General features: G+C 34.2%; 1 protein-coding gene across 1 annotated transcript; it reads right to left on the minus strand.

Annotated features, from left to right (window-relative positions):
- Positions 1-252: 252 nt before the first annotated feature.
- On the minus strand, positions 253-19477 carry LOC112051729 (sideroflexin-2). The gene is made up of 9 exons (XM_052885107.1): positions 19320-19477; positions 17843-18003; positions 17009-17179; positions 14387-15020; positions 13705-13783; positions 10081-10168; positions 9245-9370; positions 4963-5010; positions 253-4298 (listed from the first exon to the last, which is right to left on the minus strand). Exons 2-9 carry the CDS (start codon positions 17998-18000, stop codon positions 4187-4189), a joined length of 1416 nt encoding a protein of 471 aa, XP_052741067.1. The 5' UTR covers positions 18001-18003; positions 19320-19477; the 3' UTR covers positions 253-4186.
- Between the last annotated feature and the right edge of the window lie 249 nt (positions 19478-19726).

Raw genomic sequence — 19726 nt, forward strand, 5'->3', positions numbered from 1 at the left:
TGGATGATCACAACTCTTGTGTTATCTACCTATCTACTTCTAGAAAACAAAACCACCAAAAATTTACCAATTTGTGATTGACATTGACCATTGATTTGACCAACAAAAATTGTTTATTGTATGCCTAAATAGTATTATAAACAACCAGGCGAAGCCGGGAAAAATCTATGGTTCCCGCGGGATTTGCGAAAAATTAATACCACGCGGACGAAGTAACGGGCGTCCGCTAGTAGTAAAATAAAACAAGACACAAAACTAATAACTATTTTTATTGTCTCTTTAAGCGTTTATTGTCTCTTTGCAATACAGAATTTTAAACAAATCTAAAACTAATTATTATATAAATAACAAATCTTAACTTTCATTTTATAGACATTTCGTCTTTAGCCAACAAACACACAGAAGCCGGAACTGAAAGATATTGGGTGAAATGTTTCATACAAAACTTGAAAGAAAGAAAGAAAAAAAACGACTTATTTGCAGTTAGCATGGAAAGTCGTCTTTACAGCAATAAAAATATTGCTAGAAATTGTAATATTACCAATAATTGATAAAAATGTATGATACCGAGTCTGTTCTGATGCGTCAAGACAATACGTCAGACAAATGTAAATCCGGCTTTATACTAGTGACATCACTGTCACCTTTAATTTTTTTGACGCTGGAAAATACGTATCCGTGAAATACGTCTACTTCTTCGTCTTGAGGATATTTATATTCTATAAGATATTTCTATAGACGGATGTTAGACCATATCTAAGATGAATCTGGGATTCAAATCGGCTATAACATAAAGCTTGAATTTGGATCGATCCGAATTTTTTATATCACATTTTCATGGATTCGGATTGGGTGCAGTAAGTGGTCTTAATATATAATAACAACATTGACCTCTTATAATGAAAGGACGCACAATCATGTCGAAAATACCATTTCAAAACTGGCCAATTTTGCTTTGACAGTTTTAGAATTATTGGTAAAGAAAATTATACCTAAAGGCCTTTAAATATAATCCAATATTCAATAAAAGCAAATTACAGCAAATTCAACCTTAAGGATTTAGTTGAATTTGCAAGTGCGACTACCTGAATTGAGTGCCAAGAAGTTGTGTTTGGCAATCATTGAGTGGGGACCGTTTTTTGGTCGCTGATTGTGCATCCACTTTTTAATAGGAGATTGATGGTAAACAAGTTAAATCACACATTATTTTCTTACCATCTTACTCATCCTTCTTAAAATAGACAATAAACGATATCAAAGCATAAAAGTATAGACATAACTTATAAACCTATGAATTGAGATTTTTTATATGATTCCTTTTTATCACTCACAATAGGTAATTTATATTATGCCTATAAAAATATAATGGGGAGCAAACTATCATAACAACCTATACATATTAAGCACAATCAAAAACAAAAATACTAAAAATATTTTTTTTTTTACATCACAGAACATTTTGTTTTGAGCGAATAAAATATATATTTCTATTTACTCAAGACGCAGTATTATTATTTTAAGTAAATTGCCATTAAATCTTCGTCACAAGTTTAAAAAATAATATGGCAATGACAAAAAAACAAAATGAGGAAAGCAATTAATAATAATCTTTTTAATATTAAAAATTTAACATAGTAAATAGCAAAAAAAAAATAATTTACATAATTTAAATGAAATTGATAAAAATTAAAAAAAAAAAAATACTTTAAATGGCACAAGTTATAAAAAAAATCGAATAAGCTATACAAACATTCTTCAAAAGGCTGAATTATTTACATAATAAAGACTTAAGTGGAATGTGCATAGTGAAAAATATGTTAATTATTATTTTATTAAAAGTCACTCACTTAAATAAACATTATTAAGCATGATACACACAGGATCATTACAAAAAAATATTATTCCTTACCTTTAAATATAAAATAAAAATTGTAAAGAGTAAAGAATGTCTTAAGTGTGTATAAATTAAAAAATGAATATAACATTTTAACTTACTTAACAAAGGATATGTCCCATTTATAATTTATAAGGTCGATATTATTTTTTACAGATAGAAGATACAAATTGCTGTTTAGAAAATAATTTTCAGAATTTTTTGAATCCGCATTAATTAGATAAATATATTTTTGTTTCACTACCTCGTCTACAAATAAAACAAACACAGACAATACAGTAAGTGTTCAAAACAGCCAATAAAAATAAGTGGAATTGATTTCATATTCCGATGTATGCTGTCAATGTCATGTAATATTGTCAAATGTCAATATGACATAAAGTAAAAAGAGATATTAGATTAATGTTGTCAGCTAATAAAAAAATTTTAATTTTTTTAATTTATTATATAATTTTATATAATAAATTTAAAAAAAATGCGGGTACCAAAAATTTATTATTTTAGGTTTTAAGCCTAAAATAATAAATTTTTTTTTATAAAAATAATTTGTTCTGCTTACTTCACACTCGGAATAAAGGCCCAGCCTCCATACAAAATTGGGACATATCCTTTCGTTTAGGCTTATCTATCTGATTTTAAAAATATAATAAAAAAATACTGCAATGTGATTATTTTACATTTCCACCGTAATTTCAGTATGTAACACTATGAAGTAGGTATTATAGTTAAGGCAGTGTATGAATTATAATTTACAGCACTTTTTAACCCACATCAGCCTGAAACTATTTTTAATCGAAATTATTACAATAAATTGTTTTATACTACTACTACTGTTTTATACTAATACTCTTAAAATAGATGAGAAAATTATAAAAAAGAAAAAAAAATCCATGAGGCTTTCAGGGATATTGCCGTCCTATTTATAGGACAGTAGGCTAATATAGATTAATCTATGTTATAACAAGATAATATACACAGAGTGTTTGTACATTGAATAAAATAGGCAATCAGATCAGGTAATTCCTCAGACCAATTATAGAAGGACCTGTATCACACTCATAGTCACAAACAAAATTGTCTGTCATTTTCTGAAGAAAACGATCTTAGATTTGGTATATATCTTATACTAAACTAGAAGTTTTGTCCGTTTTTCACACCATTCAACTACACATAAAAGTATTTTTACGGAGCTCTTTAACCGACGAACACGATTACAACTATTTAACATTGATTCTATAGAGACAGCTTTTATAATCGCATTAGATCATTGATCATTTACTTTGACAGAAAAGTAACATCTAGCGAGGCAGGTCCTATACAATAGTTGGTCTGAGGGTAATTCAGATAGTAATAAAGGAATAAAATCAAAATTTTGCATTTCTGGAACATCAGAATATTATTCAATGCACATTTATTAATATTTGTAATTATTATTATTAGTAATTATTTGTAATTTTAAAAAAATGAATAAATTTTGAAATTTATATGGCAAGAATAAAGGCTAAATAATTTATGTGAGAACTGTTTTTCGACATTTGCTGAATGCAAATGCAAGCTTGACTTGACTGAGTTATTTTAGCTTTAGATATTCTAATTCGGTCTCGGTCTAAATAAAGAAGAAACTCTTTTTGTATAATTTAACATAATAGACGCCAATAATCATATTTTTGTGTTCCTACTTAATTAAAAAAAAATCTTGACGTCTGGATACAAAAACCTACTTTTAAGCTAAAAATCCAAAAAATACACTGCGGAATCTCTGAAAAACCTAAATCGTGTGAGGTTCGTGAAAATATAACGTCTTTAGCTAAATTACAAATAGATGGTTATCGTAAAATTAAATGCTGCTACTTTCACAGAGCAAGTGCAGTATCTACACTTAAAATTGACACAACTACCGAAGGCAGTGAGATGTTATGACCCCTTTATAAGTGATTTTTGAGTCATTCAACGTAACGTAGACTCTTTTCAAGTTCAAACTTATTGTCACTTAATACAATATGACATTCTACAATTTTTTTTTTCGCGTAGTTTCAAACTTTCATATTAAAGTGCAACTCAAAATATAATATTTATCGTTATCAGTAACCTAATAGATTGATTAATAGAACTTGTAATGAAGTAGAAACAAAATTATAAAACTAATATATCATAGAATAACTTTTTTTTAAGTACGCTAAAATACGATAGTATTGTCTACAATTCAACCATCTGTATCCCAGAACTAATAACATCTCACTGACCTGACTACAACAATGTCTTCAATACTACCCAAGTCACAAATCAACATATTTACAATCCCTTGTTGAAGTAAACATATTGCGGAGGTTTTCCGTCTGTGTTCTTCATTATCTCTTCGTAACGGTCCTTCTCGAAACGTTTGATAGTGTCGATAGACAGTTTACTGAAAAAAAATACAGGTTTATTCAGTGTTACCAACTCTCAAAAATATTTATCCCCAAAGTTTGTGTCAAAATCCCCTAATATCGCCTTAATTATTGAGTTGTCACCCTAAAAACTATAAATTCATAATAATTTAGAAATAATATCTTTCAAAAGTCTTTATATTTTAATACATAAAATATTACGTCTACATTTGAAGATTCAGATTTTTTGAAATCATACACGTTGACATTGAATAAATATAACAATTTTTTTTATTGGATAATAATTGCACACGCTCTGAGTTCTGATGACAATACATGACTAGCTAAGAAACGTCATTACAAATCCAATATGGCGGCCTCCCCAAGATGGCAGACTGGTTATTTGAAATCCACCCCCATGATATGGAAATCAAATGAAAGGGTTTGCTATCAGGAATACGAAAAAAATAGTCAGGTGACATAAATCCAATGTTTGTAATTTTAGTGCGTGTTAAAAGCGTGTTTTTTAGTTTTTAAAATTATTTAAAGTTATTAATTTTGAAATTGGGTGAAAGTTCAGTTCGATTGAGATTTTCTGGTAAGGACTTAAGGGCCCCCTGAGCTTGAGGGGCACTGCACCGACTAGCCCCTGGGTAGCTACACCACTGGACTTGATATTTTATTCATTCGCAGGATACTTACCATTTTTGTGGGAAAATCGCGCAAGCTGTCGGCACCATGAATGTAAGGCTGAAAAAGAAAAAAAATATTAAAAATCTACATGGTTTTATCTAAAATTAAATCTAATTAACGATTATATACTCAGAGGCACAATTATCCGCCCACTTTAATATACTCGCGTCATATTAGACTTAAGAGCCTGCCATGTCTAGACTATTGTAAGAGTCTGTCTAGAGTATTGTATTTTGACGACCTCCGTGGCGCAGTTGTATGCGCGGTGGATTTACAAGACGGAGGTCGTTGGTTCGATCCCCAGCTGGGCCGGTCGAGGTTTTCTTAATTGGTCCAGGTCTGGCTGGTACCGCCAAGCGATTTAGCGTTCCGGTACGATACCGTGTAGAAACCGAAAGGCGTGTGGATTTTCACCTTCCTCCTGACAAGTTAGCACGCTTCCATATTAGACTGCATCATCAGTTACTATCAGGTGAGATTGTAGTCAAGGGCTAACTTGTAAAGAATAATACTAAAAAAAATAAAAAAAAAATACAGCTTCTTTACAATGGAAAATTCATCTATACCAATATTATAAAGTGGAAAGATTTGTTTGTTTGTTTGTTTGTATGTTTTGAATAGGCTCTGGAACCAATTTGAAAATTTATTTCACAGTTGGGAAGGTACACTATCCCTGAGTGCTATAGGGTATATTAACCACGCGTAAAACCGCGCGGCGTCTGCTAGTAAATAAATATATTTGGACAATACACACATTAGCATCTAGCCAATAACGTGCATAAGGTTGTTGATCAGGATATGCACTAGTGAGACAATTTAACCAAACTGGGAAAATGTGCATTTCGTTATGTATCCGCTTGCCAACGAAACTAAATAAGTGGCGACTAGGGAAATAATTTTTCAGATTACGCCATGAACAAGAAAATGTACAAAAATAACTAAAACTATTAAAGAATTTTTCTAAATTTTAAAAATAAATATCAAAAATTGCCAAACCGACGATCACCGATGCCATTTTGACTACTTCGGCTAGATAAATTATAACTATTGTCTGTTAGGAATTAGGATACAGGGTGTCCCGTAATAAATGGAAAAAACGCAAACAGTAGATACAACACCTAATTATCTAAAACTATACTATGCACAAAAATTAAGGGAGCAGAAAAAAAATCCAAATTTTTGGGGGATTTTCAACAGGCTGTAACTTATACAAAAATGGTCGTACAGCAAAAAAAAAAAGCAAATTGTAGCTCTAAGTGTTTAGTTTTTGGATCTGAGTTTGAAAATTTTTTTTTGAAAATATTTTTCGAGTAATCATAAGAAAATCACCGAAAAAAAATTTTTCGAAATTTTTTAGGTTTTTTTTTTTAATCTACGGACGTGGAAAAAATTTTTTCGACTCAACCTCCATATGGACCGGATAGCTTGTTTATTCAGATTTAATTTCGTTTTTTTTAAATCTCGATACGAGCATTTCTCGCTGAGATATCGATGTTTGAATGGAAAAAGATCATTTTGTCTTTGATTACCAATATCTCAGCAACCAATGATCGCACAGAAATTTTGAGGTTGGTTTTAAAAACTTGAATAAATTCTCTACAAGGATTCGCAATTGAATTTTGAAAAAAAATTTTTTTTCAATCATTACATGAATTTGAAAAAGCATCCAAAAAAGGGCTTTTTGTCGTTTTTTGGAAAATCTAGCGACCAATAAAAAATATTGCGGAAACCACTGACGTTAAGTGTGCCTTTTACTGTTCAATATACCCACAAAAACCCTACAAAGTTTCAATTAAATCCAGCCAACCGTTTATTTTTCCCACTTGATCGAATTTTTGAAAAAATTAAAGGAGCAAGAATGTCGCTCTGAAAATGTCATAATTTTTATCAAAAATGAAAAATTTTTTTTTTTTAATTTTTCTCTCAATTCTGTATTAGTGACTTGAAAAATTTAAGAAAAAAAAAATCGAAAATTTTTGAGAAACAAAAAAAAAATTTTTAATTTTTTTTCAATTTGCCCAAATCAAAAAAAATAAAAAAAATTACTGCCGACATTAGCGTTACCCAAAGCGTACCACGTGGAGGTTGCACGGCGGATTTACGCTTTTGTGCTTGCGCACGTGTATGTGTGTGGTTTTATCAGAGATTGAGACCCTGTGGTTCGTCACTTCCACAGTATTTTGTGACTCCAAACTCACTCTCCGAAGATGTGTGTGTGTGTGTGTGTGTGTGTGTGTGTGTGTTGTGCTAATACCGCGTATTGCCACCTCTGCTCGTGATAACAGCCCGCATTATAAAAATTATGACATTTTCAGAGCGAAATTCTTGCTCCTTTAATTTTTTCAAAAATTCGATCAAGTGGGAAAAATAAACGGTTGGCTGGATTTAATTGAAACTTTGTAGGGTTTATGTGGGTATATTGAACAGTAAAAGGCACACTTAACATCAGTGGTTTCCGCAATATTATTTATTGGTCGCTAGATTTTCCAAAAAACGACAAAAAGCCCTTTTTTGGATGCTTTTTCAAATTCATGTAATGATTGAAAAAAATTTTTTTTCAAAATTCAATTGCAAATCCTTGTAGAGAATTTATTCAAGTTTTTAAAACCAACCTCAAAATTTCTGTGCGATCATTGGTTGCTGAGATATTGGTAATCAAAGACAAAATGATCTTTTTCCATTCAAACATCGATATCTCAGCGAGAAATGCTCGTATCGAGATTTAAAAAAAAACGAAATTAAATCTGAATAAACAAGCTATCCGGTCCATATGGAGGTTGAGTCGAAAAAATTTTTTCCACGTCCGTAGATTAAAAAAAAAACCTAAAAAATTTCGAAATTTTTTTTTTCGGTGGTTTTTTATGATTACTCGAAAAATATTTTCAAACTTAGATCCAAAAACTAAACACTTAGAGCTACGATTTGCTTTTTTTTTTTGCTGTACGACCATTTTTGTATAAGTTACAGCCTGTTGAAAATCCCCCAAAAATTTGGATTTTTTTTCTGCTCCCTTAATTTTTGTGCATAGTATAATTTGAATAGGTTCCCAAAAATCCCTAGGGTGACCAAGTAATATTTTTTTTTTCAATTTTTTCTAATTAGAATCAGTTTCTTCAATGCTGTAGCTGCCGTAATTCTGATTTTAAAGATCCGATTTTTGTTAAATACTCCATCCATTAATTACTTTCCATGCTCTTAAATGAAACAGCAGTTTTAAGGTTAAATATAGTAGGTACCTACTTATGATAAAAACACTTAAATACGACGATATCTTATCAAAAACAATAATAGCTCATTCAATTATGTGTAGATTACTGAACACTGCCAAAATTATCCTTTTATCTACTTAATAGTCTATTTCCTACTGATAAACAATTAAAACTAGTTGTTTTTTCTTTACAAGTTAGCCCTTGACTACAATCTCACCTGATGGTAAGTGATGATGCAATCTAAGATGGAAGCGGGCTAACTTATTAAATCCACACCCTTTTTGGTTTCTACACGCATCGGTACCGGAACCCTACTGGCATTGACGTACCCCTAAATCGCTTAGCCGTACGTCAATGCCGGTAGGGTGGTAACTAGCCACGGCCAAAGCCATTCACCAGCCAGACGAGGTAAATCTCTTGGCCGCCGAGACTAAAAAAAATAGTTATATTAAATTACCTTAGATAATAAATATTTTATATATATGTATATTGTAGCCAATAGACCTGATATAGTGCTAGTCGATCGGTCAGTGCGTCGTGCAATAATTGTTGATATTACAGTTCCACATGACGATAATCTGGTTAAAGCCGAAAAGGAAAAAGTATCAAAATACTTGGACCTTGCTCACGAGATTACCGCCATGTGGAATGTTGAGTCAACTATTATTGTTCCGATAGTTGTTTCAGTCAATGGTCTTATAGCGAAAAGCTGCGACCAACACCTTAAGAAGCTTTCGCTTAACTGTTGGAGACGGTGCGTATTGTGAGGAGGTTCCTCACTCTGGAGCCTTGACCACCGGTTGCTTGGACACTCAAATGTCCCGCAGCGGGAGGGTGATTTTTTTTTTATAAATTTTTAATAATGTTTTGTATTTTATACTTATATTGTTAAAAATTTAAAAAAAAGAAGTAATAAATAAATAAGAGAGTAAATTTTATATATGAAAAGCATTTTTTTTTATCTTTCTCACTAAATATTTTTTGTGAAAAGGAACTTTCCTATAAGTGATCTCATCAACATCTTGAAGTTATGGGAAATATTCCCCAGCATCCTGTATATTACAACAATACAAAGAACTCACAAGATGCCGACGATGCCGGTCTGTATGCCGATGTGCGCCCACTTGATCCTCTGCATCCACGCCTTGGGCTCCAGCCTCTCCATGATGACCGGCAGCAGGAGCATGCCGGGCGCGCACATCACTATCCTGTAATACCATAGACAACTATGTCATAGACAATAAAGTGAAAAGGATTAAATCCTCAGACCAATTACCTTCTATTGGACTTATCGCACACAAAGACAACAAAATTGTCTGTCGTTTTTTGAGGGGGACGAGGTAAACTCACACATCGAAAATATTTAACTCTGTAGAGTCATTCTATCAAAAATTTGAGTATTGCCTTCGCCTTACCAAAGCATGACATGACTTTACTAGACCGACTGACGGACAATGGACTTTATTTGACCTATTTCTACATAATAAAGCAAATTATTTAATAAAAAAAATATTACTAAATGCAAAAAAGGCTAAATGCAAAAAAGCTATAATTTTTAAGATACGGAACCCTAAAAAACAGCGTCACTCCTTATCTTTGCGCTATTTAACCATATTGGATATTGGTGGAAGTCCCTACAAAAGGCCTATGTCAAGTGGACGTGTGTCGGCTAATATGATGTCGAGGACGATGACGATGACGATGACCATGACGATGACCATGACGATGACCATGACCATGACCATGACCATGACAGACAAATAGACAGCATTTAAAATTGTTCATGTTTTAGCATCTTGAAAAAAACTATAAGCACTTGAGAACGGTTACTTATTTACAAATCACAAACAAACACTTCAGCACTATTTATATCTATTGATAATGTTTGATTTGTTAGATTATTATTAATGTAACTCACCTAGAAGTGACCACTTGTGAGATTCCTTTGACGGGAGCTAATTGAGATTTGCCTATTATTTTACCATTCTCGTCGGTTACATCTAAACCTGTACAGATAATAGATATTTATTTATAAAACATTACGTTTAACTTTGTTAAGTTTTGCATATAATAGGTAATAAAGGTTTTATAAACGTAATTTACAAAAAACATTGTTTGCATATACCTACATTATACAACGTGTCCCAAAATTCAACGATAAGCGGGCGCCAAAAGATTGACCTGCTCATGAGCACTTAAGGAAAAATAATAAAAAAAATATACCTAAATTTTTTTTTTAGTTACAAAATAAATTTTAAAATTCTTTGAAAATTTACACCTTGTATGATATTTTGAACTACCGCAGCTACAATTTCTTAAATATGCTTAAGATTTTTTTTGTATCGGAACCTAAGTAGTACTACTATTCACCACAACTCTTAAAAACACCACAATGCCCGCAGTTTTTACACAAAAAAATATCAAAATATTTTTTTTCCCTCAAATTTTTAAAGATTTTTACTTTCAGTCTACTTTGACTCATGGTCTTGCAAAAAAAAGTATGAACACCGCTATGGCAAGTTATTTTCAAAGTTGACGCAACTAATCAAGATTTCAAAATAGTATAATACCCTAGGATAACTAGTCGCAAAAAAAAAATATGCGTACCATTTGTAAACAAGAACTAAATTTCTAAAATGTTTTTGCTCCTAGAAATCACTTTTACTTTATGCACAAAATGATGTGAGTCATACGTTGCAATTTCCTAGAATTTTAATGGAACGAACGATAACATTTAAAAATAAGAGAGAGAGAGAGAGAGAAAGATAGCGATAAGTATACGTTAGAGAGGGATAGACAGATGTTCTTTGTTGAATGACAATGATGCAGGTAAAGAAAATCCTGTTCCCAGCAAGTCAGTACGCTCTGCTCCTTTGTTTACTGCGCAACTTTCCGTATTCAATTGACGTGGCTCTCGTACTAACGACTTTTGGCTTTGCATTTTGGACTGGACTTAAGTGATCTGCAAACTGAACTGACCTGGCATTATTTTGGACTGTGCCTGTGTTTTGTGAATTGGACTTTTGGTGTATTTTGGACTGTTTAGCGTTATCATGCCGCAACCATACACGCCGATGGAATACGCTAACATGCATCTCATTTATGGAGAATGTCGGTGCAATGCTAACGCTGCTAGCAGATTGTATCGAGAAAGGTACCCAAACGCTCAAAGATATCCAGATTATCGGGTATTTATGAATGTGCATCAAGCGTTTTCGGAGGGTCGTTTGCCGTCAGCTAGAAGAAACGCTGGAAGACCTAGATCGGAATGCGATGAAGAAGTTCTCAATGAAATAAACATTGATTCAACTACCTCAGTGCGTGCCATAGAAGCAGCTACGGGAATCCCAAAAAGTTCAGCACATCGAATACTAAAACGTCATCGGCTACACCCATATCATTACAGACGTGTACAAACGTTACTATCACGGGACTATCCACTGCGGATCGCATTTTGCCGAGTGATGCTTCAAAAGCATCGGGAAGATCCTCAGTTCTTGGATAAAGTACTATGGTCGGATGAAACAACCTGCAAGAAAGATGGCTATTTAAATCTTCACAACCTACACAGCTGGAGCAATGAGAATCCGCACCTGATGAGAGAAGACAAATCCCAATATCAATTTAAGGTCAACTTATGGACGGGCATTTTAAATGGAAAAGTGATTGGGCCTTTTGAATTACAAGGAAACTTAGATGGGGACAGTTATTTGAACTTTTTACAAAATGATTTGCAAGAATTACTAGAAGACGTCCCCCTAAGCGACCTTCAAAATATGTGGTATCAAAATGATGGTTGCCCAGCTCACTACGCTCGTCCTGTGAGACAATACCTAGACCACGAGTATCCGGGGCGTTGGATCGGGCGACTTGGTCCTATCCTATGGCCACCCCGATCACCCGACCTAAACCCCCTGGATTTCTTTTATTGGGGTTGTCTCAAAGACAGGATCTACGCAAAACCGATTACGACATTGGACGAGCTTCGGCAAAAAATCACTCAGGCTGCGGCACATATCAATGCTAGAAGATATGCGCGAAAAATAAAACGGTCGTTTTTAAGGCGATGTCGTGCCTGTATTAATGCCGGTGGAAAACAATTCGAACATTTACTTTAATGTTGTGTAATTAAAATAACAAACACATTTTTGGAACATAGTAAAATTTATTACTAACAACAAGAACAATTAAGAAATTTGGTTCTTGTTTACAAATGGTACGCATATTTTTTTTTGTGACTAGTTATCCTAGGGTATTATACTATTTTGAAATCTTGATTAGTTGCGTCAACTTTGAAAATAACTTGCCATAGCGGTGTTCATACTTTTTTTTGCAAGACCATGAGTCAAAGTAGACTGAAAGTAAAAATCTTTAAAAATTTGAGGGAAAAAAAATATTTTGATTTTTTTTTGTGTAAAAACTGCGGGCATTGTGGTGTTTTTAAGAGTTGTGGTGAATAGTAGTACTACTTAGGTTCCGATACAAAAAAAATCTTAAGCATATTTAAGAAATTGTAGCTGCGGTAGTTCAAAATATCATACAAGGTGTAAATTTTCAAAGAATTTTAAAATTTATTTTGTAACTAAAAAAAAAATTTAGGTATATTTTTTTTATTATTTTTCCTTAAGTGCTCATGAGCAGGTCAATCTTTTGGCGCCCGCTTATCGTTGAATTTTGGGACACGTTGTATAAGTATTTATATGTAGTATACAATTTATACGATAAAATCAGCTATCTTAACACGCAATATGCTTCTTTTGAGGCTACACAGTGATGTGTGTATTGTTCAAGTATATTTATTTACTAGCAGACGCCACGCGGTTTCACCCGCATAGTTCATGTTCCCGTAGGAATACGGGTATAAAATATAGCCTATAGCTTTCGGGGATAGTGTAGCTTCCCAACAGTGAAAACATTTTTCAAATCGGTTGAGTAGTTCAGAAGCCTAATCAATGCAAACAAACAAACTATCAAATCTTTTCTCTTTATAATATTAGTATACGAGTAGATAACGGACGCCCGCGACTCTGTTCTTATAAAATTCTGTTTTGTACAAATCCCGCAGGAACCATGTTTTTTTTTTTTGGACAAAAAGCCTATGTTCTCCTCCAAAGTACAACTTATCACTATACCTTTCATCCAAATCGGTTCAGCGGTCTATCCGTCAAAAGGTAACAGACCGACAGACTTAAGTACTTTCGCATTGTACTAGACCTCCTTAATTCGTTCTTAGCAGACGTCTACTACCTAAAAACTACATCCCTGCCAAATTTCATCTTTGTACGTCAAGCGGTTTTCGAGATTTTGTGATGAATGAACCTTTCGTATTTTTATATTTAAATTTCCAAAAAAAATGGGTTTATTTATAGAAATGCATGTAAATACATCTTCTCAGCAGAAACTGTCTTGAGTTGGGTTCTGTCTTTATAAATATTTAAACTTGACGTTTCAAAAGTGCTTGTACACTAAGCCATTTTTAATTAAATGAATTTTGATTTTACATACTTGTTTTGTCTTGTGCCAAAAAATGTCACAATCTTACCTAATAATATTTCGTTTTGCCTCATTAGTGGAATGTTGACCCAGTTAGCAGCTGCCACAGCTGCGAATGGCACGAACCTCTACAAATAAATTAATAGAAAAAAATATTAAATCATAGCTTTTTACGCAATTGATTACTGTGTAGAAAGTTCTGAGACATTTGGAAATTGTGTGTGAGCATGAACTGCATTATTATTTGCATCTCGTGTCATTGAATCCCTTGCTACCCTTAGGATTCTATTATGGAAGCTAAGAATCCTACGCTTCTTATGTATACGACGTCATTTTTAATTTGTTCTTTGATAAATTTTAGTTTTGAAATATGTTTTTGACAATACGAGCCAAAACGCCTGTCGCCCATGATGGTACATATTACAAAAAATAAAAAAAATTAAAACAATACGTGATATTTAAATTATGTTTTATAAGAAATCCTTAACTTTTAATATTTGTTATCGATATATTTCGGACTCTTATTCCATGTACAACACGAAATTAATATTGTTTATATCAAATTTGATATGAGTCAACTACCCTATTAGGTGCCATAATTAGTCTGAAAGAAGAAGAAGAAGAAGAATCCCCTCTCCTATGAAACAGTGCACAATTAATGGCTTTTGCTAAATACATATAATTAGGCTGATAATGATGATGAAATAAAGATCGTACAAAAATAAACTCACAGCTAAAATGGGATTCTTAGCACGCTTCTGTATCCCAAACTTGAAGGTGAAGGCGGTAATCATGGCGGCCGACGTGGCGGAGATATAGGCCACGCCCATCTGCGTGGTGCTGAGCGGAGACGCGGCGTTGCGGTTAGTGTAGTTGACCAACGCGTTGAACGACTGGTTCACCCACTGCCAGAACACCACCGCTGTCGTCGTTCTAAAGGAGACAATCTTACTTTTAAAGAAAGACACCGCTTGGATAACGAAACAACAATAGCTAAAGGCAGTAATCATGGCGGCGGATGTGGCAGAGATATAGGCCACGCCCATCTGCGTGGTGCTGAGCGGAGACGCGGCGTTGCGGTTAGTGTAGTTGACCAACGCGTTGAACGACTGGTTCACCCACTGCCAGAACACCACCGCTGTCGTCGTTCTAAAGGAGACAATCTTACTTTTAAAGAAAGACACCGCTTGGATAACGAAACAACAATAGCTAAAGGCAGTAATCATGGCGGCGGATGTGGCAGAGATATAGGCCACGCCCATCTGCGTGGTGCTGAGCGGAGACGCGGCGTTGCGGTTAGTGTAGTTGACCAACGCGTTGAACGACTGGTTCACCCACTGCCAGAACACCACCGCTGTCGTCGTTCTAAAGGAGACAATCTTACTTTTAAAGAAAGACACCGCTTGGAAAACGAAACAACAATAGCTAAAAGCAGTAATCATGGCGGCGGACGTGGCGGAGATATAGGTCACGCCCATCTGCGTGGTGCTGAGCGGTGATGCGGCGTTGCGGTTAGTGTAGTTGACCAACGCGTTGAACGACTGGTTCACCCACTGCCAGTGGTGTTCCCGCTGTCGTCGTTCTAGGGGAGACAGTAATTTTATCATATGCTGACTTCTGACGCCATGCTAATTTCTGATGACGCGCTAGTTTCTGTTGTTGTGCTAATTTCTAATTTCTAAATTCTTCCAACAAGTGTTGCTATTTCTACTTGGCATGAGTAGGTAAAGTTGTAGCAACAGACATATACTTATGTATATAGGAGATGCTGCTTGGACAATGATACAACACTATCAGGCAGATGGCAAATACATAAGCCACGCCCATCTGCGTAGTGCTGAGCGGTGACGCGGCGTTGCGGTTAGTTTAGTTGACCAACGCGTTGAACGACTGGTTCACCCACTGCCAGAACACCACCGCTGTTGTCGTTCTTGAGAAGTCACTTTCAGAATTTATCAGCATATTATCAGAAATTACCATGGTGATACCATGCCAATTTCTGATCTAGTGAAGGATATAGATAGGACCTGAAAGCGCAATGTTGGTGGAACTCGAACTAGGTGGATCGATGATATTAAGCGAGTTGCAGGGAGCCGCTGGATGCTGGCGGCTCGAGACCGTTGTGCTTGGGAGTCCATTGCAAAAGGCCTATGTCCAATAGTGGACGTCCATCAGCTGTTAATTATGATGATTATGATATGAATAGGTGGTTTTGAAGGATATGGATGTTGTAACGGTCTATAGAGATACGAGAACGATAGATAGTGGCTAAATACCACTTGAACATTCAATAATATTGAACAATAATTAATTTATATCCGCGAAAAACCAACAAATGCTTACGGCAGTGCCACCCAGTATTGAAACGTCTCAACATAGATTTCACTCTAAAACCTGTGCCTCTGGCAGTTTTTTACATTTTGTAATATTCCCTGTGATGAAAAGACTTGGACTTGGTAATTGTGCTTCGTTTCCATGAAATTCGATTTTATGTACATAAATGAATTTCATATTCGAAATGACGTTGTCTACATATAATTCCACGTCCACTCATTTTTATGTACAATACCTACCTAAATAACAGATAAATTTCGGTGTTTTCCGCGAAAATCTAACAAATAGGCATATACAATGGACATATTATTGTGGTAACGAAATTTCCTTGACGCTTGTACTCGTACAATATTCATACAATATTCATTTACATAGTCAACAGCAAAATCAATTTTGTTGTTTATTGTAGACCTTGGTTTGTAAAACCTGCTTGACCTCGTAGACACAATGGAAACTACTTGCTTTATAATCGAGAAGTTCTAGGTTCGATTCTTTTATCTATATACTAGGTATATAATACAATACAGGTATACATAAGAATACAAAGTTTGTATATACTTGAAAAAATATTGGATTGATGTCAGTTACATTCTGTTTGTCTAAATTGATAGCACTAATCTCCGGAATTATAGTATTTGGTCCTAGATTAGCCCATTAAGCTATTTAAGCAATTGCTTAGGGCATTACGTTTAGGAGGGCACCAGAGACGAGCACAGGAAAGTTTAAGCACGGAGGACTGTATGGAGGCGGGTATGGAGTCGTGCGCGCGGGGCAATGCTACCCCCCTCCCAACCTCCGCGGACCATCGGGAGCAGTGGCGTGCACTTAATACATGCATTAAAGTACTGCATACCCTTAAGAGTTGTGTTCTTCATCATCATCATACAGATATTTCCAGTTTGCTTAACTTTGTTACTAGTGCATACCCTGATCGACAACCTTATGCACGCCACTGATCGGGATTGTTACGAACTAATTTGCCAAGCTACAGAAATCAAATGACATTTCAAATCACATACCTATACCACTGTAACATAGCACCAGTGATGAGACAACCGCCCGGCATCTGGAATGACATTCTGCCAAACACATTCTGCAGCTCCCCGCTGTCGGGGTGGAATGCTGACTCGTACAGCTGCTTGGCTCGCACCACTTGAGACAGAGGAGTGCCTGCAGGCTCTTTACCTTCTCTGGAATATTGAATAAACACTGGTTAAGTTATATTGTTTGTCTTATGTAAGTATTATCAAACCCAGTCAAGCTTCGCTTTCAATTATGTGCGCTTCTTCACTACCTACCCTACCCCTACAAAAGCTCCATACAAACTTCCACCCCCCATTTTAGGGAAGTGAGGGGTTAGACAAAAGTAGTATTAGTAGTCACTCTACATCCTTTCAACTATATCCACTTAAAGTGAAAGACAGACAGACACACACTTTCACATTTATAATATTAGTATGGATCTAACTCAGACAATATACATAAAGAACAATTCTTGCAAATAAATAATGATTTAATTTGATTTTAAAATAATAAGGATAAACCAACTTCTTCTTCTGAGGACTTCTGGAGGGCATTCCAGGCTCTAATGGCATTTTGATTTTTTAAAACAATATTTGCCAGATTTTTTAAATATAACCAATATTCCTGTTCCCCTCAAATCATTTAGAAAGATTGTACTGGTATAATCCAGTAGGAGGTGATCAAACCCATGATCTCACAGACTCTGGCATTTTGACTGTTGAGCTATTGAAGCCCTAAATGAAGACAATGAGTGTAACAACACTTTTAAAATGTAATTTCTTTTCTATTTGTTATTCTTTCTAACTAGTACACTGTATTTTTAAACTTACTTATATTTGAAATACAGCTCCTTCGCCTCGTATAGTTCTTTCTCTGGCGCCAAGGACAGCAATGGGTTGGAAATGAAAGCAAAATGCCTGAATCTGCCAGCAAATGTACTCTGGTCCCACAGGGGCTGTGTTATATCTATCCTCTTCTCAGTTGACATGATCTAAAAAGGTTTCAATATTAAATAGTGGTAAAGTGTATTAGTAATAGTGGTAAAGTGTATTAGTAATAGTGGTGAAGTGTATAAAGTGTTTTTCAGATAGCATGAGTACTGTGCCTTATGACGTTCATAATATGTACTATTATCGTAAATCACAGCAAACTTTCAACAGTGAAATGAACTGTCACCGAACCCATGCTATCTGAAAAACACTACAGTGTATAAGCAGTGGCGTGCTCAAGGATTTTAACTATGATAAGCAGTAGACGTAAAGATTGTACAACATGGAAAATTCCTTCTCCAATATAGTTCTGTAAGGACTCCACAGGGTAGGCAGTGGATGTTTGCATGTATGAAGTGCATACCACTGTGTATAAGTGTATAGGGCTACAACCCTTTCCTATGTGCACACCCACACACAAATTAGAAATTAAGGTGGAAAACGCATATCATTTCATAACTTATATATTTTAAATTATGTACGAATATGTTGGTTCATAAAATGTTATTCAAAATATATTAACTATATATAATTGTTTGAAGCTTATTAATCGAATTTATTTACAATAATTAAAGAACAAGTAAAATAAAAATATTAAGTGCTTTTGTAAATTATCAGTGATTTAAACACTAATTTTTAATTTGTTTGTTGGTAAACAGTACACATTGAGGGGGGCTGTAGTAATTTAATTGAAAATTTACTTTCGACATCTAAAGAGTTGCAGGGATTCGATGGATGCAGGCGGCTCAGGTCAGGTCAATTTAGTTCATTAAAAACAAGAATACTTTTCACACATAAGTTAATTTTAATATTGATTGTTTTATTGATTTTTTTTTTTAATATGTAAATTAGTAGCTTATACGACATTATCCGATAAACTGATTTAATTTTAATATTGATTGTTTTATTGATTTTTTTTTTTAATATGTAAATTAGTAGCTTATACGACATTATCCGATAAACTGATTTTTATTGATCTTCTGACTATGGAATTAAAGTCTTAAGTACTTTGAAGATTTACAAGTGTAAGTTGTAGGTACGAATGCTAGAAATAATTTTCCATAAGGAATTTAAACTGCACTTTTGTGTGTATCTATTTAACCGACTTCCAAAAAGGAGGAGGTTCTACGTTCGGCTGTATGTATGTTTTTTTAATATTTACCCTTCTACGTCCTTGAGTATCAAGAAATATGAGCTGTGTTATATTAGACAAAAACTCATAATTGGACGTATTAGAGACGGAATATATTATGTAAGCTTACATTAACAGGTACTTTTGAGTCTATAGAAATTATAACAAATAAATATAAATACTTACTTCCTTGTATAGTAACGTTAAAAGTAAATTTCAAATATTTAAAAATTCTTATCGTAATTATTTTAAATACGATTGCGAAGAACAAATTCGTGCCTTCACTTTGAACGATTTTCTAAAATAAAAAAAAACTGTATCTTTATCTCTGTGCCAAATGTCATATGTCAATGTCACTGTCGGTGCGGACATTGACATTTTGACGTAAAATCATTAAAAAAATCTGTGCTTTTGCGATTTTATTCTACTCATAGTCAACGGAAAATCCGGGAAAGTTGGAAGTTAGAACTGTCTTTTTGTATTTTATAGAAGAAGTGGTAACTTTCTAGTAAAAAATAGATTGAAATGTTTGTTTATAAATTAAAGCCTTATCAGCGAGCTCTTTAGAACCACATGTAAAACCTTTGTAAAAC

Source organism: Bicyclus anynana, chromosome 13 (genome assembly GCF_947172395.1).
Source record: "Bicyclus anynana chromosome 13, ilBicAnyn1.1, whole genome shotgun sequence".
Lineage (NCBI taxonomy): Eukaryota > Metazoa > Arthropoda > Insecta > Lepidoptera > Nymphalidae > Bicyclus > Bicyclus anynana.